This window comes from Phoenix dactylifera, chromosome 13 (assembly GCF_051530095.1).
Source record: "Phoenix dactylifera cultivar Ajwa chromosome 13, Ajwa_hap1_PhDact_Kaust_v1.1, whole genome shotgun sequence".
NCBI lineage: Eukaryota > Viridiplantae > Streptophyta > Magnoliopsida > Arecales > Arecaceae > Phoenix > Phoenix dactylifera.
In genome coordinates, this window is record NC_143202.1 from 20843846 (window position 1) to 20871381 (window position 27536).

The 27536-nt window shown below is 36.7% G+C and overlaps 2 protein-coding genes across 2 annotated transcripts; one reads left to right on the top strand and one right to left on the bottom strand.

Annotated features, from left to right (window-relative positions):
- Positions 1-2568: 2568 nt before the first annotated feature.
- Positions 2569-3630, bottom strand: LOC103713734 (uncharacterized). The gene has a single exon (XM_026807197.4). The coding sequence runs from the start codon at positions 3502-3504 to the stop codon at positions 2848-2850; it is 657 nt and encodes a 218-aa protein (XP_026662998.3). The 5' UTR covers positions 3505-3630; the 3' UTR covers positions 2569-2847.
- An 8334-nt stretch (positions 3631-11964) lies between these two features.
- Positions 11965-23616, top strand: LOC103713741 (putative metal-nicotianamine transporter YSL6). Its single transcript, XM_039130952.3, has 7 exons — positions 11965-12668; positions 14383-14555; positions 17135-17232; positions 19027-19164; positions 19505-19694; positions 21006-21138; positions 22491-23616. Exons 1-7 carry the CDS (start codon positions 12323-12325, stop codon positions 23423-23425), a joined length of 2013 nt encoding a protein of 670 aa, XP_038986880.2. The 5' UTR covers positions 11965-12322; the 3' UTR covers positions 23426-23616.
- The last annotated feature ends 3920 nt before the right edge of the window (positions 23617-27536 follow it).

Here is a 27536-nt window from a genome sequence, read left to right on the forward strand (position 1 = left end):
CCTATTCGTTCATGGCCATCCATCTTAATACTTCGGTGTGTAGAGGTAGGACTAGAAGAACAGGGGTGGACTTGGCCATGGATGATCAGGAATCCAACGTCTGAGTGTGCTTGGAAATCATCAAAGCGAGTTTGGAAGCGAAAAATACTCCCAGCCTCCAATCGGATTGGATAGAAGATCGTTTCGATTTTATTATCTCAATTTAATTTTAAAAAAAAGATAATGATTTTTTTAATCCAGAAATTTACGTGTTGGAGTCTTGCTGGAACTAGGTTTCTTAATTTGAGAGAGATTACTTCAATGGTTAGGGTAGAAATTTATTCAGACACAAATATATGGATCAAGACCCTTTTGAAAGAAAAGGGTATTTCCGCCTCTGGATTACAAAATTAATAATATGGCAATCAAATCTTTACAATTTATAATCATCAAAATATATGCATAGTTTGATAGAATAATTGAAGATTTATTTGCATATCGATGATCAAGTAAGTCAACCAAGAGCCTAGAAAAAAACAAAGTCTAAAATGGTACATTGTGCTTTTTAACTTTACCAAGATAGGAGATTGGGTTGTTTATTTCGTAATCTATTAACTTACAGAAACCTGAAGTGCGCAGGAATCATTGTTTTAATATTGTCACCTGAAACTTGATGTTTATTGGTATTTGGTAGACATATGTTCTCTTCATCTTAGGATCTATTAATTTGTCAAATTTTGGTCCTATTTTGGATAGCTGAGATGATTTTAATTAGATCAAAACCCAACAAGGATCAAGTTTAGATAGTAGAGGAAAATATTTGGACAACTGAGACGAACTTCATTAAATCCAAAGATCAAATTATTTGTACTTATATATATAGAGAGAGAGCGCCAAACTTGGCTACAATTGAGTAGATCTTAATTTAGATCTAGTCAGATATATAATAGATGATGAGGGTTCTACATCAATAATTGGAGCCGTTGGATGCAAGCTACTATTTTTAAATCACTTACGTACCAAAAATCATATAATTTAGAAACTCTAGCCTATGTATTGAGTGATCAAAAATTGAACCGTCTACATAAAATTAAATTATATGTTTTTTTTATCACTTGATGTATATGTTATGGGTCTCTAAATCATATATTTTTTAAGTGTAAATAGTTTAAAAACAATAGATTACATCTAATGGCTTGCATCATTCTTGTGAAATTTTTTATAATATTCAACATAGGCTTGACCAGATCTTAGTAGAGATTCACTCAAGTGTAACTAAATCTAGCTCTCTCTCTCTATATTATATATACATGCATGTATGCATATATATGTGTATATATATATATAATATATAATATAATATAATAATATATGCACTCTAGGCCTAGCACAAAGAATTTTGGATTTCAGACTAGGTCAGGGTTCGAAATTTCTTTCAAAATTCTAGCTCAAGTTTGACCTAAGTCCGAACTTGTGCTCAATCAAAAGCCTGATTGGACTAGCCCGAATCTAAGTCTTGATTGGGCTCTAGTGCAAAATTAGAGAGGGGAAGGTAATTTTTTTTTTTTTGGGTGGGGGGAGAAAGATTAGGAGAGGGGGAGAGGGACAGCGTGGAGAGAGAGAGTGGGATGGAGAGAGGGGGAGAGATGAGGGAGATGAGGGAGAGCAATGAGGGAGAGAGATCTGGTAGGAGAGAGCGGGGAGAGAGAAGAAAGAGATCAAGAGGAAGAAAGAAGATAGAGGAGAGATCTTGCTAGGAATGGGTTTTATTAGGCTTAAGCATCAGGCTAAGCCAAAAGGAGTGAAGCATCGGCCCGAGCACGGCCTAACATTTAATTGGGCTCTATTTTTAGGCCGAAGATCTACCAAATTAGTTTTAAGCCAAACTCACAGCTCAACCTATAACCATGCTAGCCCAGGCCCATTTCCAGGCTATGCTTTATAGATTAGGTTTGAAAATGGGTTCGGTATTGAGTCACCTGAAACTCGAATCATACCCGATACCATAGAACCCAACTTGCTTGACTTGATTATTGATTGGGTCATTTGAACTCTCAACCCAACTGACCCAACATATATCTGATTCAAATCGATTACCTGACCTGACCAGAACTTTACGCAGGGTACATTTGGTCTTTATGCTTTAGATTCGGCTCAGTTAATGAGATGCTAGGCGCATATGCTCATTTGGATTGATTGGGAAAATGAGCAAGTTACCTGCATAGAGATTTTTGATATTCACGGAAACGAAGGGCCCTAGCTTATTATTTCATGAAGTATGCTTAGAATGTTTCTTATCCTATCCTATTACAACTTAAGATAATTAAAATTATTTTTAAAATAAAATAAATTTATAGTCAAGGATCCGACTTTTATTGCATATCTGATGGATGGATATGATCCCACTATTAATAAAATATTTGGTATTAATTTGTTTTTTTCTTACTAGCATATTTTATTATTACCAACAAGAACTATATAAACTATAGAATACGCCAGGCTAATTCACAGGGAAGGAATAATTAATTGATGATACCGTTCTCACTCTCCTGAAAAAAAAGGAAAGAATAAAAAAAGACACTGATCCCATCAGCAAAATAAAAATTCATTCTACATAACAAAAAAGAAAAAAAGAAAATAAATTTGCAATCCCACGCCAACCCATTATCTTTTTGTCTAATAAACTTTACAAACAAGAGAAACTTTACAACCCCAACTCTTTTTATCTCATATGGCTTGTAGTCAATAGGGAGCTCAATGTCTACAAATGATTTCACAAGACCAGGGTTTGTTTGCTCAATTTGGCTGGACTTATTACACTAAGTTCTCTCTATCCTGGAACCATTAATGTTATATTACTCTCTCTCCTCACCCATAAGAAACTATAGTTCTTGCTTCGAGCCTCCTCTCCATGTTGAACTTTGCAATAAAGTCCTCTACCCTTCTGTTCAATTCCTCTGCAGGCAAGCCCGTCTCTTCCTCTTCATCCAACTCCTCACACTCTTTCTCCATCTCCACCACCACCTCCTCCTCCTCAACCCCATCACTTTTCTCTCTTTCCTGCTCCACTTCTTCAACTTCCTCCTTTGTCTCTTCAATCGAAGGGCCCCTCACACTCTCCTCCCTCGCACTACCTTCCTTCCCAATCTCCTCCTTTACACTTTCCACCACCTTAACTTCACCACTAGATAGATTTTGAATACTTCGCCTTCTTTCCACATACTCTTCGTATGTATCAGGCGTCGGCGGGGATTTGGAGAGCTTCGACTCGCCGACTAGGAAGATGATGATGATGTTGGAGACTATGAACAAGCACTTGGGCCTGCAGATGATGGCCCCAACGCTTGGGAGAGACACCAAGAAGAACTTCCTTATGGAGGAGAAAATGGTGGGAAGCGAATGGGGAATTGAGAGGAATAGACCAAGCATGACAACTGTTACACAGGATTGCATGAAGGTAGGGAGGGACTGCTTCCTCCTGTATCTCTTCATGGCTTGGAGCTTCTCTATCTTAATTGGGTCCATAGTGCTGAGGGGATTGGACAAAGGTAAGTAGTAGTAGGGAAGTAAGTTGGATCGAGACACACACACACACACACACACAGAGAGAGAGAGAGAGAGAGAGAGAGAGGTAAGGGAAGGATCCACATCCGACAGAACAAAGAGCAATGCAAGGAGAGAATTATATAGAGAAGATAAAGGTGGCATGCAGCAGATGCCAGCTTTAGTCCTCTTATTATTTGGCTCCCTTTAGCCTGCGGGGACACTTCGCAACTCGAGCATTGTCCACATGCACCTAATAATTTCTTTCTTTATTGCTTACTATGGGTCGGTGCCCAAGCTTTGCTAAAGAACGGGCATCATTAGCCCGTACATATAAGGGTGTTCCCTTTAAATTTTTAAATAAGTCAAGTTGGTGGCGTTATCCTTTGAAGAAAAAAAAAAAACATGTAATATATGATTTTTTTTTTGACATTGATTGAATGGCAGGACCATGTACTTAATTTAAATGTAATGGTAAACTTATTGTGGGCTACTCTAGTGAAGTCACTTATGTTAATGATTGAATTATTGTTGGTGAACCCATGTATCAAAATAATTTGGAAGCAGTCTTTAATTGGTGAACTGGGCATTGATTGAGGGTGAACTAACAATTGAATCCATGCACCCAAAGTTACCTTCCCCTTTTTCCTAGTCAATATGATTGGGACAATGATAGGTGATGCTTGAAACGAAATTTTATGAATAAAAAAGGTGATAAAACCTTTCTCTCAAGAAAGAGTATGCTGCCATAATGGATTGCCAGTCGACCGTCCAAAGAAAAATTCTGACCTTTGGGAAAGCACATCTCACCTTCCTTTATTTGGCGCAAAAGATGGGCTTCTGATAGAGACCTTAATTAAGTCTCAAGATTTGCATTATTGAAGCATTGAAAACAAGTACAAGCAAGCACAACAGAACAAAAAAGAGCAAAAAAAAGAAGGAAAAAATACTAATAAATCGAAATGTTATTCGGCATAAAAGTTTATTAGTTGGTTGAAATTCTTGTCTTTAATTCATCCAATATGTAATAATTGTATAACTATGTAAGTTTTTTTTTTTTTTACAAAGTACATCACACGACATTCTACTGTACTAAGTTAGACCTAACCACTTATAAAGTTGAATAGGTATGTTATAGTAGTAAACTGGTTATCAAAATTAAGAAAAAGAAGGGAATATAGATGGACACTGGGACTGAATATATTCCCTGAATGATCCAAAACCTCAAACCTTAGGGACTAAGGAAACATGGGGATAAATTGGGCTCCATGTCAACTGACTTGTTGGTTACCTGTACAAACAGTACAAGGAAATGTGGCATCTAGCTTTGGGACTCAATTATTGAGTAGCCCATTCAGCATTCTGGTCAACATCAGACAACACAAACAGAGGATGCACCATATATGTCTCTCTAGCTTTCCCATTTGAAATCATGGATGTGATTAAAACTATGCAACATAACTTGCTATGGAAGACTCATCTCTATGTTCTCCAGAGAAATCCCAAGGCCCGCCAACAAAGGAGAGAGAGTCCATTGCTTATTTCATCGTGTGGAAAATTTACTAGTTAGTTAAATAGAGAGAAAGAAGGATTCCCCTTCTTTCGCATGAATCCACCATTGGATCTCGCAAGGCTTGTTTGGTTTGTGAGAAAAGAAGGAGAAAAAGTATGGTCAATGGAAAAATAATGAGATGTCTCTTGTTTGGTTAGAGTTTTCAAACGAGAGAGATGGAAAAGTTGTATTCCTATGGAAATAGAATTCTCATATTTAATTAAAAAGTCTTTCCAATAAGAAACATAAAAAAGTTACTTTTCCATAAGCTGGAAATCACTTCATTTTTATTTTTTTTCTAAAAAAGCCCTTCAGTATTAAAGAGGCATTAAAGACCTAATTTTTATTAAGGGTATAATAGGAATTATACATAACTTTTTCAGGAAAGTGGATGGTAAACCAAACATGAGCACTCTAAAAATCTATCACTTTCCCATTGTCAACCAAACATGCCAAAAGTACTTTTCCAAGCATCATTTTTCCAGAAATCTACTTTTCAGAAATTATATTTCTGGAAGGAAAAATATTTTCCACGAACCAAACGAGCCCGCAACGGTTGCTTCAAGATCCCCACAGGTGGATGAATAGAAAAGTTCGAAGCGCTTTGAGATTTGTGTAGAGCACGATCCAATGGTCGACATTGTAAAAGAAGATTAATTATTCTTTTATGTGAAAGACACAATACGAACCTTGTAGGACAATGGGGTGGACTTAAGGTGAGCATGTGTCTCATGTTGCATGGCAGAAGAAATCTATTTGTTGACAGAGCTCTCTATCTTTTCTCTGTTAGTAATTGGTAAACCTGTTCGATTAAAATTGATGTAAGTGTGTAACCAACTAGCGAAAGATAGAGGAAGCTAATATTATTGCTTATGTTTTTAGAGAAAAAAAGCCAGCTTTTTTTGAGTAAGGAAGGAAGGACAAATCATCTTGTGTGAACTCAAGGTGAACAGGTGTCTCATGTTGCACAATCATCTTGAGTTGAACTTAAAACCTCTCTCAAACACAAGCATTGAGTAGAGGGGAGTACCGATCAACTAAAAAAAAATCCAGTTGGATGTAAGAAATCCATGTTATATGCAGATACCATTGATGTAGTCGAACAGATTTCCCCTAAAAAGATCCTCTAGATCTTAGTAGTACGATATACTTGTGTCTATGAGAGAGGAAGGAAGTTTCATAGAAGGACAAAAAGATAAGGAAATAATGATCTAAAGAGATATTTAAGACAGAGATTAAGATCATGAGATTAGGGAGTGTGGCTTTTAGGAGACATTGGTCGGCTTATGCTTAACAAAACTACCTCTACACAAGATCAGTGGTGAGTAATCGAAGCTCTCTTAGGGTGCAAGATTAGTTAAAGCCGAAGTTATTGAGAATCGTTAAGAGGGGTTAATATATTTGAGAATCATGCTTGGGTGAATAGTTGTGAGAATGCTTCTTTTCTTGGTCTTGATAATTTTTTCTCTTTTGTTTTAATGCTATAAAAGAATTCAAGCATGTGGAGCATTGGACTGTATCAAATTAATAATGTATCAAAGACATGAAGTGATGCATGGTTTGTGCATTGTTCTCTTCCCAAAATAAAAAAATGGCATGTTGTTATGCTGTATAACCAACGCTTAGATTTGGTTGAGATTTATATAATATACCATCTCATTAAGTGTCTATTAATGACAAGTAAATATCTAGGCTATGATCTTAACTGAGATGAAAAATCTTGATGTTTCTGTTGATACCCAAGGTCAGCAGTGGGACATATGGCAACCATTTCTAAGTGGCCACTAAAGTGCAATACAAAACTAATTAGACTATCTCAAGCCCACTTCTTTTACATCATTGGCTTTCTAGTAGGGTTGCAACTGAAGCTTCTTGAACTTGAGCCACTCAAATCATATTTTAGCTTAGTTAGTCCATTGCTTAGTTTATTTGGTGAAGCATGGACTGGAAATTGATAGTCAAATATCAATGCAAGGTTGAGTTTAAATTGATTGCTTTGCCAACCCTCCCTGGTCTGAGCTTCTGTGGAACCTTGTTTTTGTAATTGGGCGTGGCCCAAATTGGTGTAGACTTTATAGAATGGAACGTTATCCGAAGTAGATCAACCGTGTTGGTCCAGGTTTCAGAACAAATACCAAAAGTTATTGAAAATAGATGTTGAAAGAAAAAAGTTGAGAGAGAAAAAAAATTTCTGGAGAGATGATAAAGTTTTTAATAAAACATAGAAGCCCGAAGCTCCTACAAGGACATTGTACACTATAATACCGCTCGTCCCACACTTTTTCCTCTCTCTTTTTTCCTAAGCCACAAGAAGGATGCCTCAAGCTCTCTTAAAAAAAGTATCTAGTGGGTGAGATGTTTGGGTTCTATCCAAATTCAAAAATTAACATCTACTAAATGACAAAGTCTTGCTATAAGACAAAATTTTACTAGAACTTGCTTAAGTTTGTTATGCCTGAAGTTCATCCTGAGCTAATTGGACCAGCACATAAAAAAACAAAAACAACTATGCTTTGAAATTTGTGATTGTTAGGATCCCATGCATGTCTTAGAAAAATTTCAAAAATTTTCAGATCGCAGCGGAAAAGCATGCACGAGATCCCGTTCATTGCATGAACGTATTTTTAAAACTTCGTTGAGAGATAGATTAGGATTAAATCTTTTAAACCATTTTATATCATTAGGAAGATCAGATCTTCACCTTGTGCGGATAGATGGTCACCGCAAATCCGATATTCGTGAATTTGATGGAAGGTTCGCTTGAAGCCGCACACGCGTCCGGCCTCTACGGGTATCCACACGAGGCAAAGCACCTATCGAAGCTTTTGTATCTCCCCAGGATGCTAGCTCCCTTGCAGAGATGGCTATTGATGGCTGAAGTCCTCTCTTTTGAATCAACTCTTGATTGACTTGAGAGGAGGAAGAAGAATGAGTGATCTAGGAAGAAGAATACAAGGCCCTTCGCAGCCTTTTCTTTTCCATGCGCTAGAACCAAGGAATAGGAGGAAGAATGGCCATGCCAAAGCTTCTTTTTCCCCTTGTTTGCTTGCGGCTCAAAGGAGGAAGAGGGGAGGAGGGGTTCACGGCTGAAAGGAGAAGAGAAACATCTGAATTTCGCAGCCCCTTGAAGCCCTCCTTTTTGATGGCGTGTGGATAGGGATGAGCTCTTAAATTTTAGGAGCACATCTTTATCTCCTTTTAATTCAAAATAGGAGGGGCGTACGACCCTCCTTCTTCCCTCACGCCATCAGGCAAGGGAGGGGCCCTCTTATCCCCTTTGGTTGGCCCCACTTAATCAAATTAAGTGGGGATTGGGTTAGGGTCGACTAGTTCTAGATCCAATCCTATTCAAAATAGGATTAGGTGCACCCATTTCAATTTCCTCCAAATCCTAATCCAATTAAGATTCAATTGAACCATGACTCAATTGAACTCTTCAATCCTAATCCAATTAGAAGTCATTAGATTAATTAGATTAAAATTAATTAGGACTTAAGAACTCCTAATCTAATTAGGACTTATTAAATTTCAGCCCTAAACCAATTAGGATTTTAGAAATCCTACTCCAAGTAGGACTATAATTTAATTTGAAATCATAATCTAATTAGGACTCCAAGAACCCTACTCTAAGTAGGACTCATGATCAAGTCCAATTAATTAAATCTAATTAATTAAATTAAATTGCAATTCGATCGCAATTATTCCTTCTTCAACTCACTAACTTTTAGCGAGTTAACTAATTATCAATCAAATTGATTATTTGTGATTCCTAACCACATTTAACCATCGGATCGGTCAATACCTCTAATGTGTGTGACCCCATAGGTTCTATTCTATCTGGTAGTGAGATATATTGTGATCTCTATCACAATATCATTGAAAACTCCTTTCAATGGGTTGAAACAATTCCAACTCAACTCACCAGGGATCATCGACCATCAAGATGGTCCCTGTGAGTCTCACAATCCACCAGCGACACCTAGCAACATGTAGTGGCTATCCAGCAAAATGGAATGATGAACCTCTAGATGCAGTTATCGTATGATACAGTCCTTCTATCGTGGATCCCTATAGACCGGAGGTCATGGATAACTCGTCAAACCCTGTCGTCTGTCATATGTCTAAATTTATTCGACTTGAGTTCGAGAGTGGAAAACTCTTTCTCCACTGTATATACTGCCCTGGCCAAGGTCTTAGAACTCAGTCTTATAAATCACATAGGATCACTCCTCATCTATCAAGGTTGATAGATTCCATGTAGGTGCATACCCTACTTCTACAGTGAACCTACTGCAGCCAATCTATACTACAATGACCATGTATATGTGTAGTCAAACTATAATAATCTTACGGTGAGTAGCCGAAGCACCGCAGGTCAAAGGACTAGTCACACTACTGCAACATCAAGCAAGTCACTGACGAGTGGATAGACATCCAAGTGACTTCTTATCTTGGTCATGCTGAGTACCCTTGTTCTCTAACAAGCACCTGCACTATCACTTCAGTGTCTCTACACTGTGGACTCGAGTCTCGTCCATCCATAAGGAAAGCGATCTGTGCACTGATCTCATCGGATCGATCACCATCCTCGTGATAATCCATTGATCAGGAGCATTTAGAAATTAATCACCAATGATACATAGCTTAAATTCTCAACTCTTGAGAATTTGTATCATCATCATATTAATTTCTTGGACGATTCATAGACACATAAATAATATGAATGAAAAAGATGCCCATTTATTATTCAATAATAATAAAGTTAAGTACAAAATTATGTCCCAGAATTAATAATGTGTCAGCCAGATTGGCTTCTAGGGCATACATCTAACTGTGATGACTTCAATAGACTTGTACTAGAGATCCTAATGATGAACAAACCATCTTGATATAATTAAACTTAGCAGCTCAAATTATCCTTGGGTGGAACACTTAAAAATTCAACCAAGTTTGAGTTTGGATTGTTAGGGTTCTTGTTTGATCGAATTAGGCAAGAAATAGACAATTTGCCAATCAATTGGTTAATGTTGCCTTACAAAGTACCCTACTGAACTCAAGTAAGTTGCGCCCTTAGCAGTTAACATAGTGAAAGATATTCACGTTGCAAAAGAAAAAGATTGCTACTCATCTGTAACATCTTATTGGCATAAAAGCATTGCTTTGCTATCCCTTACTACAATATAGGTCCCAAACAAAGATGCTCCAAATTACTTCTATGCTCATCAAATTTGGTAATGTAGTGAAGAGTTCATGTAAATCCTTCAATCCTAGAGGATATGTGTGAGGTCCTAGGCGTACAAATCCATGTTGAGGAATAGCAATCCCACATCGGATAAGTTAAGAACTTCTGTGGTGCTTATATACTTTTGGGCCCATCCATCTAACTGTCCAAGATTTTAGATAGTATCTTTAAATTGGTATCGGGGCCCACCGATCCTTCTTGCCTGCTAAAATCTCCATGCTTCTACTTATTAGTCCAAGTGTCACCTCTCATTTTGGATTTTATCCCGCGGAATCTACACTTGAGAGGGGTGTTAAAGGAAAAATAGTCCCACATAAGTAAGTTAAGAACTCTTGTGGAGCTTATGTACTCTCAGGCATATCCATCTAAATATATGGATTTTTAGATAGGATCCAATTGCTTTTGTTTTCTTGAGGATAGGACAAAACATTTCATATATGAAAGCTAGACCTCTCATTAGTGCATATGACTGCTAGGCTCAAGTTGGCTTCCAAAATTATCCAAGTCACTCACTAGTTTGAATTTTATAATTATTTGGTTACCTCATCAACAAATCTTACAATACATGCCAGTTGGAAGATTGACACATTGTATCCTATAGATGTATACTATTGAAAAAAGGTATAATTAAAATACATTAAACATATAGATCTTAGCAAAACGTACTTACCAAGTAGTTCAGCCTAAAATAATACATACCATATATCAAAAGAAGCATAAGAAAAGGCAAGAAAAATTATCACTTAAAATGCACTTAGATCTAGAATAAGTTGGGATATCCCTAGATGGAGGAATATCCTTGCTAAACACCAAAAGAGGGGCAGAAATTGCTTTATTTTCTTCAACTATCTTTTTACCCTTATCAACTCTATAAACATCTAGAAAAAGTTAAAAAAACAATTTCATCAGGAATTGGCAATGAATAGATAATCATTAGGATATAGTTTTATATAGTTTTAGAACATGAGCATTAGGATAAATTACTGCTTAGATCATTGCTATTTGATAATCAGGAATTGGCGTGACACACAAGAGACATGAATAGCAGGCTGGTAGGAGTATGGTTTGTAAAATCTCCAACTGCCATTCAAGACCAATGAATAGATAGCCTTTATTTTTTTTCTGTATAAAAACTAAGATACTAATCCTGAGATCTCCTTATCCTGCAGAGATTTCAACTATATTCAAATATAATGCATCAAAAATCTAAGTCTAGCTCCTCATCCTTGAACTCAGGTCCAATTGGACAAGAAAAATCCTAGCCATGATATGGCAATTCGAAAGAACTTGACAGATAACAATGCAAAGTAGCAATGAGAATATACCAAACCAGCTGAATGGCTTTTTGAGTAATATTTTTGTGTTACTTAAGCCTTTTTTTGATCCTAAAATATCTATAGGATCTCTACATCCATTAACATCATTCAAAGAAAGTCACTTAATGTGTCTAGCCTCAATCATTTGGAATCCTAAAATATTTACAATTCCTTTACGATTCAACCTACCAAGCATTTTTGGAACTCAAAATATCTATCATACCTCTAGATTCCACCTACCATTCAATCAACCACCCCATGCCAAAAAAAAAAAAAAAAGAATCAACGACAGAAGAGCAAAAAAAACAAAAATCCACTCTAACATTTTGTCCAATTCCCAGACACTTTAAAAACACCTTCCAAAAAGTTCCACCCTTGTACAATTACACCAATGCCGAGAGGAGCTCCAAAACAAAGAGGGAAACAGTTCCAAAGGTAAGCTCACCTCCCCCAGCTACCACACGCCAACTTCCGGACGAAAGAAGCTATCACTTAAAAGCCAATAACGTGGAGCAAGAGGCCATTATTTTTATTTTTTAACGCCCGCCACCAAAACTGTCGTCCCCTCTCCTGTTTTCCCCTGTTTCGTCTTGTTCCAAGGGAAAAATCGAAAAAGGCGAGACCTTTCCCCGGGATCCCAAACCCTAACCCTAGAAATCAGCCCCCGGAAGCCCGAATCCAACGCGGGGAATGGAGAAGGAGGTGGAGATCGTGGAGCCGCTGCTGCCGGCGCAGGAGAACGGGGTTTCCGAGAAGGAGGAGAAGATCCCGCCGTGGAGGGATCAGGTCACGATCAGGGGTCTGGTGGTGAGCGCGCTTCTGGGGACGCTGTTTTGTATTATAACGCATAAGCTTAATCTCACGGTGGGGGTGATTCCATCCCTCAATGTGGCTGCTGGGCTTCTGGGGTTCTTCCTCATCAAGAGCTGGACGGGGTTTCTCCAGGGAATGGGGGTGTGGTCGAAGCCGTTTACCCCGCAGGAGAATACTGTGATCCAGACCTGCGTTGTTGCTTGCTATGGCTTGGCATTCAGCGGTAATTAGCTCGGTTTCTTTCTCTTGCGTTCATAACGATTTTTTTTTGGGTTCAATTTGATTGTATAATTTTGGGGAATATGGGGGTACTTCTTTTTTAACAAAAGAGATGGGATCTTGGTGATGTGTATTGTTTCTAGAGTTATAATGAGATACTTACTTTAAGAATTCTGGTGGGGGGGGGGGGGGAGGGGTATTGAATCTTATGTTGTTATTGCTAGAATTTTCCTTCTAGATTTGTAGGATATGGACAAAGATTTTGTTTTCTGATAAGTCAAAAGGAAGTGGTTATCATGATCAATCTAATTCTGTTGTTTTATAATGAACTTTTTGTATTAAGAATCTTAGTGAAAGATTTGGATTTTGCGTTTTTATGGTGGAATTCGGTTGTATGGCTTGGGGGATATAATGAGAGATTACCTTTGTTTTTTCTCCCCCTTTTTTCCTTTTAAATGTTAGTTGGCCGACTGGTCTTGAATGCTTGTTGGTTGCAATTGAATATAGTATTGTTTTGTCAACTTGAATCAAAAGGATGGAGAGTATCTAGAGGTTATTTGTAGTTAGTGGAAAATTGTTTTATATGAATTGGCAATGTGGCATTTCTACTTAATGCCTTTGTGGTGTCTATATTGAGAATCCTATCTCTGATGAGGCTAATTTTTTTGGACTTTCACAAGATGTTTTTTTGTTCCTCTTGTTCCTACATTTTTTGTTTAGATTTTTGTGCATTTGGTTCTCTCAGTATGTGCATGTGTGTGCTTCAGGATTTTGGTTATGTGATGTCAAAGCTGAAAATCGGAACATAATTAATGAATAGACTGGTATAAGGGGACAAGAGTAGAAAAGTTCCTTTTCCCTGTGACCTTAACAGGGGTTGTAGACATGACAGTCTTGCAACTTGTTAAAATTTAACTTTGAAGTTACCTGTTTGACATCGCTCTTTCTGATTAACAAAATTGATGAGTCCTTGTCTTTGTTTTATTTAGCTTTTTACTCAATTTCTGAATGTTATTTTTCTTTGAAATCAGAGTCTCGAGTATGTGGCTATCTACTATATGGAATTTCTTTAACAGGAGTTGGCCATGGCTTTTCCTGTGCACTTAGATAGTGTTTATGTGTTATGGTATTGCAACTGTTTTTCACTAACCAATATGTATATCAGACTAATATGCGCAACACATTGTTCTGAGATATAGACATTATTATTCTTCTGATTTTTTGACAGCATTGGCTGATTATTGTAATTTAATGGTTAACATTTCAACATGTTAAACATAGTTGTAGGAAAAATACTTAGAATAAAATGTGTAGTTCTAGTACTGTAAGTTAATTTTTTGTTCTTCTTATCCAATTTTAATATTTGTTGCGTTTGTTTGGTTTCTATTAACAAACATGCATTCAACATCCTCTTTTGCTTTCAAAGAACTCTTGTAATTGTTTTTTTGTCAATAAATCTGCTGTTTGTTATAGACCTCCTTTGTGTTGTGGTTGGCTTATGTCTACTTTATGGTTCTGGCTGTTGCCCTAAATCTCTCTCAAGGTTCAACTGATTCTAACACTTCATTTTGAAATGACCTGGAAATGTTATCTACTAGATTCTTAAGCTTGTGTTTGACTGAAACATGAAATATTCATCCAATTGATAAACTGAAAATCATCTTCACGATTGATTTTATTCATTTCTTGAACTGTTGGATTGAATAACATTTTGACAGGGGGCTTTGGATCCTACATGCTATCAATGGATCGGAAAACATATGAACTTATTGGAGTCGATTATCCTGGTAACAGGGAAGAAGACATTAAAAATCCTTCCTTGGGATGGATGATTGGTTTCATGTTTGTTGTGAGTTTTCTTGGTCTGTTTAGCCTCGTCGCACTACGTAAGGTATCTATGATTGTCACATCCGCATTTGTAAAAAATTGCTGTTGAATCTTTTTCGTAGTTTGTGGAAAATTTCAATGATTTATGAAGTTGTATGCACTAAATTAATACCTATAATAGATTAGTGCCTTCTTGCTAAAATAAGACATTTAATCTGCTTGCTATCTGATCCCAGTGAGTTAGGATTAGGCTTGATACTTATGAGTCAGTTATACTAGTGCTGTTGATCAATTCTACATTAGATTCTAACTTGGTTGAGCACAGTGCACTTTAAAATTTACTAGTAGTAAATATGGCCTGGATAAGCTATGTTGTGCAATTATTTCAGAGAAATGTTCATCAGTTTTAAATTTGTAACTTCTCATGGATATTGTATTGCCAACTTTTGTATGGTGATGTTTTGGAAATGTACTACGTTAACTTCAACTTTATAAATTACTGATATGGAATTCCATTCTTATCCATTATACTGAGAATGACAAGGAAGCTCCACAAACAGGGGTTTTGATCGAAGTACGTTGCAGTAACCACATGGAGATTGTGATATAACAAGCATTATGATAAAGTAATAGCAGAGATGGATGCATTGTTGCAGTAGTTAAAATTGAGGTTTCTTACATCTGATCATCTACTGGGGTATCAGTACATTTTTCTTCCTTATTTACTGACAGAAAAACTGTTTACAAGGTTCACAATTACAATAAACTGCAAGGTAGAATATTTCCAGCTTTCAGAAAACATTCCTTAACAAGATCCATAACAAATTTCAGTCAGATTCTTTAATGTACTCAACATATGGAATACGTATGAACTAGGAACGTGTAATATTGATTTGTCTGCCCATGACAAAATGCATCCCAAAACAACAATGCCTTCAAATGAGTTGAGTCCATCACACATGTCAAATCTTCAGGTATGCATGGAAGTAAAATTTTTCTGCCTTGAAAGATATGGAGGACATGCCGATTGAAAGATTGTGCTTTATAGTATGTGGAATAGGGCTTAACGTTTAGAGATTTAGGGTCCCTTTTTGTTATTTATAGTTTTTATATGACATTTTTTTATTATAATCTGTGCTCTAAAGAATATGCAGTTTTCAGTTCAAATTGTTCTTTCTTCTTGCTTTGCTCTTTCGAGACTAGAGAACTTGAGATGACTTGTTCCCTAGTTACATGATCTTGGATTTCCTAATCACTTGATTAGGTTTTCTTGCCACCAGTAGCTCTTAAATTCAATAGCAAGTTCCAAATCTTGCCAAAACTTAGCTTGGCCAGTATTTCAGCCCCAAGTCCCAGAGGGTTGGCTTTAGGTTGTGAGGTGGTTGTACAAATATTGTCAAACCTTGCTGGGTTATATCTTGATCCATAAAGATTTCCCTGTTCAATTGGAAAGACTAGTAGCCTCTGTTTAGGATACAATGTCCAAGTACATGTAAGGGTTTGGTGCAGCAACCTCCATATAAATATACTTGCATTTGGTGTCAAGGGATATTAAGGGTGCCACTATTTTAGCTGTTGGCATCGATTGAGAAGATACTTGAGTAGTATCTTCCAGTGGTTGTATTTATAGGAAAGCCCTCAGAAACAACATCTAATATTAATCTTTCACATCCTTTCCTGTAAATCCTCGATCAAAGCAAAATCCTATTTAAGCACATTCTGGGGACTGCAGCTTTAGCTTTTCAGGGACCATTTCATGCATATACAAGCCCATCCTTTCCAGGCTTCCTCTGCTCTCACATTGACTGGAGCATACTGCCACAAATATTAGTGGTGCAATTAATTAAGTTGCCTTTTATGCTTTTATCTATAGTTATATTCATTCCAGTTTTATATAAAATCCTCTGTAACATTCAAATCTTCCATGCTTGAGCTATCTGACTTTAGTGTTCCAAATTGCAGAACATTACTTTCTTTCCAGTTGTTTTATATAATTGTACTTTTCACTATTATTTTGTTACAGAATTGCACTTATATTTCACATGCATGTGGTGAATACATTATTCTTTATCTGCATCTCCATTTCTTCACCTTGCTCTAATTCTGTTGGTTTTTCCTTAATCTCTCTTCTTTCATACTGTTCTTCCATATATTCAAGTATCTTGAAGATTCATCTTTTGGATGATGATTCTTGGTTAATCCACATATCCATATCCATATCCATATCCATACCTATTATAATTTGTGGATAATCTATATTAGTTCTTTCCCTTCTTCTCTTTTTTGTTTAGATTTTGTGTTACCAGTAAGGTAGGTTTTTCCATCTGCCAACAAATCATTTCCTTATCATCTAAATCCTTATCTTGCAGTTTTGCCTTGCTAAATAGTTACAGCACCAATTGCTAGAGCAATGACATCAAGTCGAGAGATAATTGTTAAATTTTCTCGAATTCCGATGCATCATACAATGGCATTGAAGAGTTTCCATTGTATCAGCTTACAGATTCTCATTTTTGTTAATAAGAGCATGAATTTAGACCTAATATACCTCAGGAATTTAAAACTCTGAGAAACATGTTGTATATATTTAAACAGGTCGATGATAGTTAATAATATTCTCCTTATTTGTTTGAATGCTTGTAGGTCATGGTAATTGATTACAAGCTTACATATCCTAGTGGGACAGCCACAGCTATGCTAATAAATAGCTTTCATACTAATTCAGGCGCTGAGCTTGCACGGTAAGTTTGGTGGCTTACATGCACATGTTTGTTGCCAAAAGCAGCTTATATTTTCTGCATATCTATTACTTTATGAAGTTGCTAACATGCCATGGTTCTTTGTAGGTTCTTTTTTTTTTCAAGCAATGGGCGGAAATAACTTAAGTCGTATATGCTTGATTTGTTTCAGAAAAAAATCTTTTTTCTCTTTAATGAGTACATGCTGTAGGGCCACTAACATGACATTGAAAAGTTGCTGAAAAAAACTAAGTATTTTCTGCAACTTGCATGATCAATGATGTTTTTCTTGTACAAGCAATTTTCTAAGCTACCTTATGGGGCCTTGCACACTTGCTTAATACGCATTTGCTTCATAGTTCGCAAATATTACTACAACAAGATATACAGTTCATAAATTCACATTAGGTACATAGGTACCGAGTGTCCCAGTATCCAGAAGAATCCGACATGTGAATCTTCCAAAAATCAGACATGGGGATATGTTTATATCTTAATATATGTACGTATAAATTTGTTTTAGCATACAATGAATAATGAGCTAGACCTATGCTTCTTAATTCATGAAATTTGATAAAAGGATTGCTAATTATTATGTTAGAATTAAAAGCATCCATATAGAAGTGCCAGAAGTAAACACATAATGATGATGACACTATAATTTGATGGTATGAAGTGTCAAAGAGCGTCATGAAGTGCCTCAAGTGTCCAAGTTTCCAACTTGTCAAAAAGTCCAAAACTTGGAGTGTCGAGGTAACATTGCAGGTACCATCTACTAACATGTAAACTATAATCTAGAAAGTTCGCAAATATGCCAACAACTAGACGTACCACGTTTAACTGTTTATAATATTTGAGCTCAGATGTGCAGATTTGAGTGAAAATCTTATGAATCTGCTCCTCAGGCTGAATGAGTGTAAATAAACACTATTTTCTTTTATTCCTTCCATTTTCTTAACTTTTTCCTCAATTTCTTGGAGCTGAACTCTTTAATTGCTTCCGGCGTTTGGAGAAATTGCAAAAAATCAATGGTTGGTTTTAGAAAAACGTTTCTTAAATGCTAGCTTTACTACAAGGAGTAGGCACTATAGATCCCCTAGGTGACTAATTGTTAAAATATTATATTAGAAAAAGTGATTAATTTATATCCATTCTATACAATTCTGAATAATATCAATTATGAATACTAATATCAGTTTTTTACTTTAGTGATTAATTTACATAGACTGAATGCTGGTATTATGTAAGTTAGAACCTCCCTTTCAACTCAAAGGAAAATGAAAGATCATGACCAAAAATAGGCACCAGTCAAATTTGTATAAATAAATGAAGAAATGATACTGGCATGAAACCAAAAAGGTCAGGTAATCAATACATATAGAACCATGATTAGTTTTAGATAGTTACAGCACAAACTCACCAAAACCATGAAACTCGTCAGCTTTAATGGAAACTTGCTGAAGCACAAATATGGGGGTCAGTTTCAGCTAGGTCTCAGCCAGAGCAATTGATTCTGGGTGAAACTTAAAACCTTCATATGTTCCAGAGCTGGACAAGTATGACTAAGTATAGAAGTGCATACCTCTGTAGGTATGTATCTATCCAGCATAAACCAGCATGGACCACTTTTATTTACCAGCAGCTGTGGCACAAGACTGTCACAACATAGTATGCTACTGTACCATCCCACCCTGTGATCAGCATGGGTGAAACAGATGTTGTATCCACTTGTATAATTAATGAAAGTATAGAATTACAAAATTCTAATATTTTCCATGCTTGTATAATGTAATGCAGGAAGCAAGTTCATTGCCTGGGAAAATATCTTAGCATAAGCTTCTGTTGGAGCTGCTTTAAGTGGTTCTTCAGTGGTGTAGGAGATTCCTGTGGCTTTGATAATTTTCCAACACTGGGCCTTGCAGCATTTAAGAATACGTAAGTTTACTGTGCCTTTAATCGTTTTATCAGTTATCTCCTGTCTCAACAACATATAGGTGAGGAATTTTGATTGTTATGATCATCTTTTCCTGTCATGAGCCAATTTCTAGCTCATGGTTCTTTTTTAATCTTTAATAATACTCTGTATCATGAGATTTTCCATGTATGGACACGTATAAAATAGCTTGTGCTCTGGGCAACTAAGCTACTGTATATACAATCAACATAAAATTTTAATTTGTCTGAGTTTCCTTCCACAAGATGTATCTTTTCTTATAGTAATAGAGAAGGCAGCTGTCATCTGTACAACATCTAATGTTCTTTTCTCATTGGGCAGGTTCTACTTTGATTTCAGTCCAACTTATATTGGATGTGGTCTTATCTGTCCACACATTGTCAATTGCTCAGTTCTTCTTGGAGCCATCATATCATGGGGTTTTCTCTGGCCATTCATCACAACGCATGCTGGGGATTGGTACCCAGATAACCTTGAAAGCAATGACTTTAAAGGACTCTATGGATACAAGGTGTGGTAAAGTTCTCTCTCTTCATCTATTTGAGTGTTGTGGATGATGAATTTTTTCCCTATTACTATGTGTACCTGGAAAGTTATTTGGACTTATAAATGAGTCAACAAATCATTTGATAATTTGTGAAACTAAATAACATGAGTTTGTATTTTGAAGTCTTTGAATATTGCGAAGATGTTCTTGACATATGGACTTGTCAAAAGCAGGGTTTACACCTATGATTCTGTCAAAAACAACTGATCCTTAAACAGAACAAGAGAAACCAGTGGCCGATGAATAACACCAGGAAAACATGCTTCATTAATTTAGGAATAAGCATCCATTGTTCTTCAGTTTGTTGAAATAAGTAACCCTAGTCAAGCTGTCTAGATGCTGTGTTTGGGTTGCGCTTGTTGGAATTTAAATGGCAAATATCATGCAGCCAGATTCTAGAGTTTGATGGTGAAACTGTGCACCATCTCTGCATGCTTGACTTGAGCATATGTGGTATCTTAATGTAACTAATTTGGAATATCCGAAGAATTTAGCTTCCAGTTTTCTGTGTTTGCAACAGAAACTTGAATCCCTGGCCATTAATTTAGGTTCATATTTTTACCTCATTAGATTTATGTCAGGTTATTCAAAAAGAAATTTCACATGTAATTGCAAGTATCTGTTATGATATTCTTTTGAGATGTGCATGCTTGCTTGCATGCAAATCAGTAAAATTACTTTGATAAATTTTGCATATATTTACAAGAAATTACTAAACTATAAATATATTATTTTGATATTGTTTATGCTATGAAGTCTTTCAAATGGAATATCGAATCATTTAGGGTTGGTATCCAATAATACCCTCTAATCACACTGTTGTGTTTGACGATTGAAAACAGTTGTCTTTTATCCTAATTAAAAAGGTCACTTTTTAAGGATCAGTTGTTTTTGACAGAATCATAGGTGACTCAATTGAAACACTTTTTAAAAAGTTCACTTTAGCATTCATTGAAACTCTATACATTGGTGTTTGTTTTCATGACTAGACTCAATTGTTTATATGCTTTAACTGATACCTGTAGAAATGTTGTCAGCATTGCATCTTGTGCACTTTTGTCTTTAGTTTATTGTAGTCAAGCAGGCATTGTCCTCACTATTCCTGCATGCTATTTCAGAATTGCTTGATTTTATAGTGAAATTTAAGTTTTTTTTAAAAAAAAATGGGGGAAAGTTCCACCATGTTTCATTGTATGAAGAGTAAAATGTAAACCAAAACAGAGATTGATCAATTTTCTAGATGGGGTATCTTTGACCAATTTTACTTTTCCACAGGTTTTTGTAGCGATCTCTCTTATTCTTGGAGATGGTCTTTACAACTTGATTAAAATCATAGTTTTAACCGTCAAGGAAGTCTTGAATGCACGCTCAAAAAAGAGTAGCCTTCCTCTTGTCACAACTCATCAAGGTAAGCGTATCCTTTGTTGAAGACTTTCTCATGGTCTGGCACAACCCCATTCATCACTTATAACTTGGCATACTTGTGATTTATAATTGCATTTCTCTGCCATGATCTGATACAAATTTATTTGCTCGTGTCTTCTATTAATGTTCTGGCATTTCTGATTTTTGGAATGTAAAAGTTATTATGAAGTTTCTTCACGCTTTCTTTCATTTTTCCAATCCAAGATTGCATGGTAATTTCCAACAAGAATCTCTTATCCAAAGAAAGGAAAAAATTCAACATGATTGACATGATGGAATAAAATCTAGATATAGCTTCTCTTCGGTCAAACTTGCATGCATGAAAGAACTTACATGTTCTCATAGACAAAGGTAAGCGTATCTTTTGTTGAAAACTTTCTCATGGTCTGGCACAACCCCATTCATCACTTATAACTTGGCATAGTTGTGATTTATAGTTGCATTTCTCCGCCACGATCTGATGCAAATTTATTTGCTCGTGTCTTCTATTAATGTTCTGGCATTTCTGATTTTTGGATTGTAAAAGTTATTATGAAGTTTCTTCATGCTTTCTTTCATTTTTCCAATCCAAGATTGCATAGTACTTTTCCAACAAGAATCTCTTATCCAAAAAAAGAAAAGAATTCAACATGATTGACATGATGGAGTAAAATCTAGATATAGCTTCTCTTCGGTCAAACTTGCATGCATGAAAGAACTTACATGTTCTCATAGACAAAGCTTGTGTGTACGTTCAGCATTTAACGGAGACATCAACCATGCCTTAATCCTGTCATGAGGGATGAGTAAACAAAGCCTTAAATTTATCTTGTTCTGAATACACGAAGGTTGCTAGAATGTTTTGGCAGATAATATCAGGTTGGTAAGTTGCTTTGGCTTTTAACTAATGAGATGCTTGGGATTTTGAAATCCATTGCAGTTGGGGCTGTTGTGATTAGCCATTACTGTAATCAAAGCAAATGTATTATTTCAACTATTTGGAGTCAACATAATAAATCCTTCAATATTCTATTAAAGCGAACATCTTCTTTGACGTTCTCCTTTTTAAAACATACATCCAGCCTTTCCAGATGTTTGCTGAACCTTCGTATCCTATCTTAATTGTTGCATCTATACCTTCTCTTCAAACTTTCTTTGACTATGAGCTTTCTTTTTCAACAAGTTTTCAGTTCGCATGTCTGCTATACTCATTTTTTGTGCTTCAACCTTCCTCTTAGCCCAGCCTCGTGACTTTTATCAGAAAGAAAAGAATTTTGGCATAAAGATATTCATTATGACCATTGGTGACTGTGTACTGCAAGTTCGCTTTGTTAATTCACAGCTTGTCATCCACAGACAATGAGAGCTCCAAGCTGTTAACAGAGGAACGGCTGCGGAATAAGACGTTCATAAAAGACAGCATACCTTCCTGGTTTGCAGCCTCTGGTTATGTTGGCCTGGCTGCAATATCCATTGCAACAATACCTATCATCTTCCCACAGGTGAAATGGTACCTTGTCCTCGTGTGTTACATCCTGGCTCCTGCTCTCGCCTTCTGCAATTCCTATGGCACTGGCCTCACTGACTGGAACCTTGCCTCCACCTACGGAAAGATTGGTCTCTTCATCTTTGCCTCAATCATTGGCAAGGATGGTGGCGTCATTGCTGGACTAGCAGCTTGTGGTGTCATGATGTCCATCGTGTCCACTGCTGCTGATCTCATGCAGGATTTCAAGACAGGCTATCTCACCCTCTCCTCACCACGGTCCATGTTTGTGTCCCAGTTGATTGGGACAGCATTGGGCTGTGTCGTTGCACCTCTTACTTTCTGGTTGTTTTGGACAGCATTTGATATCGGATCCCCAGATGGTGTGTATAAGGCTCCATATGCTGTTATATATCGGGAGATGGCTATCTTAGGTATTGAAGGCTTCTCAGCACTGCCAAAGCACTGTCTAGAGATCTGTTGTGTGTTCTTCGTGGCGGCACTGGTTGTCAATCTTTCAAGGGATGTAGCTCCAAAGAATGTATCAAAGTATATCCCAATACCAATGGCAATGGCAGTGCCATTCTACATAGGGGCATACTTTGCAATTGATATGTTTGTTGGGACGGTCATTTTGTATTTCTGGGAGCGAGTGAACCAGAAGGACGCTGAGGACTATGCAGGAGCGATGGCATCCGGTTTGATCTGTGGTGATGGAATCTGGACTGTCCCTTCAGCAATCCTTTCAATCTTTAGGATTGATCCTCCAATATGCATGTATTTTGCGCCGGCTATTGCCGGCTGAAATATGTCAACCAGTGAGCCTGGTTGTTGATTATTTTAAGATTCACTACTGTCTGTAAATATGTAAAATAGCACATTTTAAGTGTGTCAATCAGTAAGCCTGGTTGCTGATTATTCTAAGATTTACTACTATCTGTATTTGTAAAATAGAACATTGTATTATGTCTAATGAATAATATCAGCATTGCTATATCTGTTGTTGTAATTATTGTTTGAAGATTGGTTCCCTCTCGGTTGTGATCCTATTTGTGAATGCTAAAAGGGAGATGGAGCTCACTCTCTTGGTGTTGGATGTGCATATCCTAATACGTGTGATCATTGTGGTGTTTGGTTAGAGTGCAATCCCATTAAGTGGGAAGTGATGCTTTGATTATAATTCGATTGGGCTTAAATTTTCTTGTAAGCATTGGAGTTTTGTATCAATTATAACCTATGAAGCATGGAACGCCTGGTATTACTGCCGGCCACTTCAGTTTCATTCCTCTCTAAGTAAATGTTGGAAATTTATGTCAATTATAATCCCACTACTCTTGATTGTCTTTCAACATTTGCTAATTCTAGTCGTAGGTTTGGAAGTCTATCAAATCATTTAGAGTTGCAATGGATCACCATGAACAACGGGGGTACAGTCTAACAATCCAATCTAGTCAATGGAATTAAAAGTAGTATACATCCACACTACTAGGTTAGAGGAAAGGATTGCAGATAGGGATAGCAAAATATGATCCGACCTGCCAACCTGACTCGTATTTGATCCGCCATAAATAGGTTTGGATTTGGCCTAAACAGGTTTGGATTTGGCCTAAACAGGTTTGGATCGCAAACAGGTCGATCCATTTAACCTATTTATTAATTGGGTCGGATATAAGTTTTAAATGTTTAACACATTTAACCTGTTTATAATTTGGTGCGCACAGTTTTTTTATATATTTTGTTTGCTAGGACCACATACCACAGGTCCACAGTTCGTCAGTTTCTTAATTTTTTTTTTTTTGTTTCGTTTCCCCATTTGGCCATTTCTCCTTTCCTCTCTACCGAAGCTCCATGGCGGAAGATCTCCACCCCTTTCGAGCCCCACCTCCACCGCAAGCAGTGGAAAATCTCCTCCTCCTTAGTCGGCGATCACCCCTGCCACTAGAGATGGGCACTGGGCCGGGCCGCTCATGGCCCGGCACGGCCCGGCACGAAGCGGGCCGTGCCAGCTACGGTAACGGGCCGTGCCTAGCACGGCCCATTAAAGGGGGCCGGGCTGGGTTACCACTTTCTGGCCCGCTGGCCGAGCCCGGAACGGCCCATAAGGGCCTGAACCGGGCCTAGGCCGGGCCAGGCACGGCCCGTTCCCCTTAAAATGAATGGAAATAATTTTTTTTAATAAATTAATAAATATTGAAAACTAAGGATTTATTAATATAAAGCCACCTTAATGGTGGGGGGTTTGGCATAGACCCCTACCGGTTTATTAATTTAAATCAAAATGGTACATGAAGGGAGGTTTGGACCTTGGTCTGACCTCCAGAATACAATAAGAAAGGAGAAAAAATAGAGATGACTCACTTTAACAATTAAAAAAATAAAAATATACAATTATAAAAAATTAAGAAATCTTACTAATCATCAGTGATTTAGTATTCACTATTCAGTAGTGTTTGTATCATCATCATCAGAGGATGTTGTATTATGTCCACCTTTATCTTGAAGTCTCGCCTCAGCATCCAACCAATCTTTGAAGCAGAGAAGCATCTCAACCGTTTCGCCAGTCATCCTACTTCTCTTTTCGTCAAGAACACGCCGACCTGCACTAAAAGCGGATTCCGATGCTACTGTAGACATCGGCACAGCTAAAATATCGCGTGCAATTGCAGACATAACAGGATATTGATTTTTAACACTCTTCCACCAAGATAATACATCTAGACTCTCTATTTGATTTTCATCATATGCAGATTGAAGATCATTTCGTAAATAAAATTTTAGTTCACTACTTAAAGATGAAGAAGATGAAGAAGAACTTGAAGCATGTGTGTGTTTTCTCTGTGCAATGAATGAAAAAATAGATGACGAACGAGAACTACTAGAAGAAGAAATAGAGCTTTGTACGGAGAATCTAGATCCACGAATTTTTTCATCATATATAGCATAAATATCATAAAGAAGTTGTTTTACCTCAATTTTAGCAGGTTCAGGATCTTGAATCATATTTTCACAGTATGCATCAAGTAAAATTAGCACGCCATTCAATTTAACTCTTAGATCAAATACAGCAGCTAAGTTATGCATAGGACATATCTTGTCCCAATACTCATTCCATTTAGATTCCATTTGTTCAATAATAGGCATTAAAACATCATCATATCTATGTTCTGCAAATTTTTGACTAATTATATATGCTTGTTGTAAAAATGAACATGAAGTTGGATAATAAATACCAGAAAGAACATTAGTAGCATTATAAAAACTAAGCAAAAAATCTTCCAAAATTTTTCCTTTATTCCAATCAGTTTCAGTCAATGTAAAGCCTAATCCACGATCATTAATATATGTACTTAATAAGTTTTTATATGGGTATGCATCATGTATCATGCTATATGTTGAGTTCCAACGAGTAATTACATCAAGTTTAATTTTTTTTAAAATGTTTACCATGATTTATACATAGTTCCTTAAATTCTTGAAGTCTTAATCTTGAAGCATGAATAAAAGAAACTGCATTTCTAATTTTTGAATCACATCTTGAATTATGCCCATGCCAGCTTGAACAGAAAGATTTAAGATATGACATGCACATCTAATATGCAATAAATTTCCATTTAACATGGGATGCAATGAGTCCTTTAATAATGTAACAGCAGAATTATTATTAGATGCATTATCAAAAGTAATAGACATAATTTTATCATTAATATTATATGAACATACAGTCTGATAAATGGCATTTGAAATTTGTTGCCCAGAATGTGAAAAATCAAAAGCACGAAAAGCAAGAATACGTTTATTTAATTGCCAATCATTATCAATATAATGAGCAGTAATGGCAATAAAATAATTACTACTTACAGAAGCTGACCAAATGTCAGAAGTTAATGAAATTTTTACATTTAAAGTAGAGAGTGTTTCAATTAAAGTTTGTTTCATTGCTAAAAAGTTAGTCATAGCTACTCTTCTAAATGTACGCCTACTAGTTCTTTTGTAAGCAGGTTGTAGGTTTAATTGAACATATTCTTTAAAATTAAAAGATTCACATAAACTAAAAGGTAATTCATCCTTAACTATCCATTTTACAAGTGCTTTTCTTTGATTTTCATGATTATATGCAAAATTACCTACAAGTGATCCCCCTTGTATATTAAGGGTACTTTGAGCATGAGAATCATGCATACTATGACTCTCTTGATGTCTTTTTAAATGACCTGTTCCCCCACTACTACTACAACTATAAAGTTTGGCACATTTTTTACATTTTGCTTTCCAGACTCCATCAACCATAATTCTATCAAATTCATTCCATACAGCACTAGTCCTCTTACGAGAAGAGGTTTGATCTTCACTCGGTTCACTAGTTCTAGAGGAACTAGGAACATGGGGTTGGGGATTAGTTTCTTCTCCCTTAGAAACAGGAGAAATGCCAAAATGACTTTCCTCAAAAGATGACATATCTAAATTGATGAATGCAAAAAATAAAAACTAACCACAAGGAGGAATTGAGTAGAGGGTCAGAGGGCAGAGGTAGAGCCGAGATTCTGAGCTTCCTCTTGTGCTCTCAACAGGAGTGACCTTCTCTTCTCAACAGGAACCTCCTCTTGTGTAGCACTTGAACACTTGCTAAATGCAAACTAAAAATTAAATTGCTAGAAGAGCACTTTAGAAGAGAGAAATAGTAGTAGTAGAGAAGGAGAGAATAGTTGGTTTGGTGTGGTGAGAATGAGGGAGGAAAGGGGTATTTATAGGACTCCAAATTTTTTTCCCAAAATATCCCTCAAATTAGCCGTTTTTGGACTGTTGGGAGGGGTATTTTGGGAAAAAACAAAAAAATAGCCATTGGAAATGGCTATTTTCTTCCCCCCTGCCAGATGGGCCGAGCCAGGCACGGCCCGTAACGGGTCTGGCACGGCCCG

Coding starts and splice junctions, on each gene's coding strand:
- LOC103713734 (XM_026807197.4), bottom strand. CDS start 3,504: ATGGACCCAATTAAGATAGAGAAGCTCCAAGCCATGAAGAGATACAGG.
- LOC103713741 (XM_039130952.3), top strand. CDS start 12,323: ATGGAGAAGGAGGTGGAGATCGTGGAGCCGCTGCTGCCGGCGCAGGAG. Junction 14,556..17,134: donor GCCTCGTCGCACTACGTAAG/GTATCTATGATT, acceptor GAATGCTTGTAG/GTCATGGTAATTGATTACAA. Junction 17,233..19,026: donor TCAGGCGCTGAGCTTGCACG/GTAAGTTTGGTG, acceptor AATGTAATGCAG/GAAGCAAGTTCATTGCCTGG.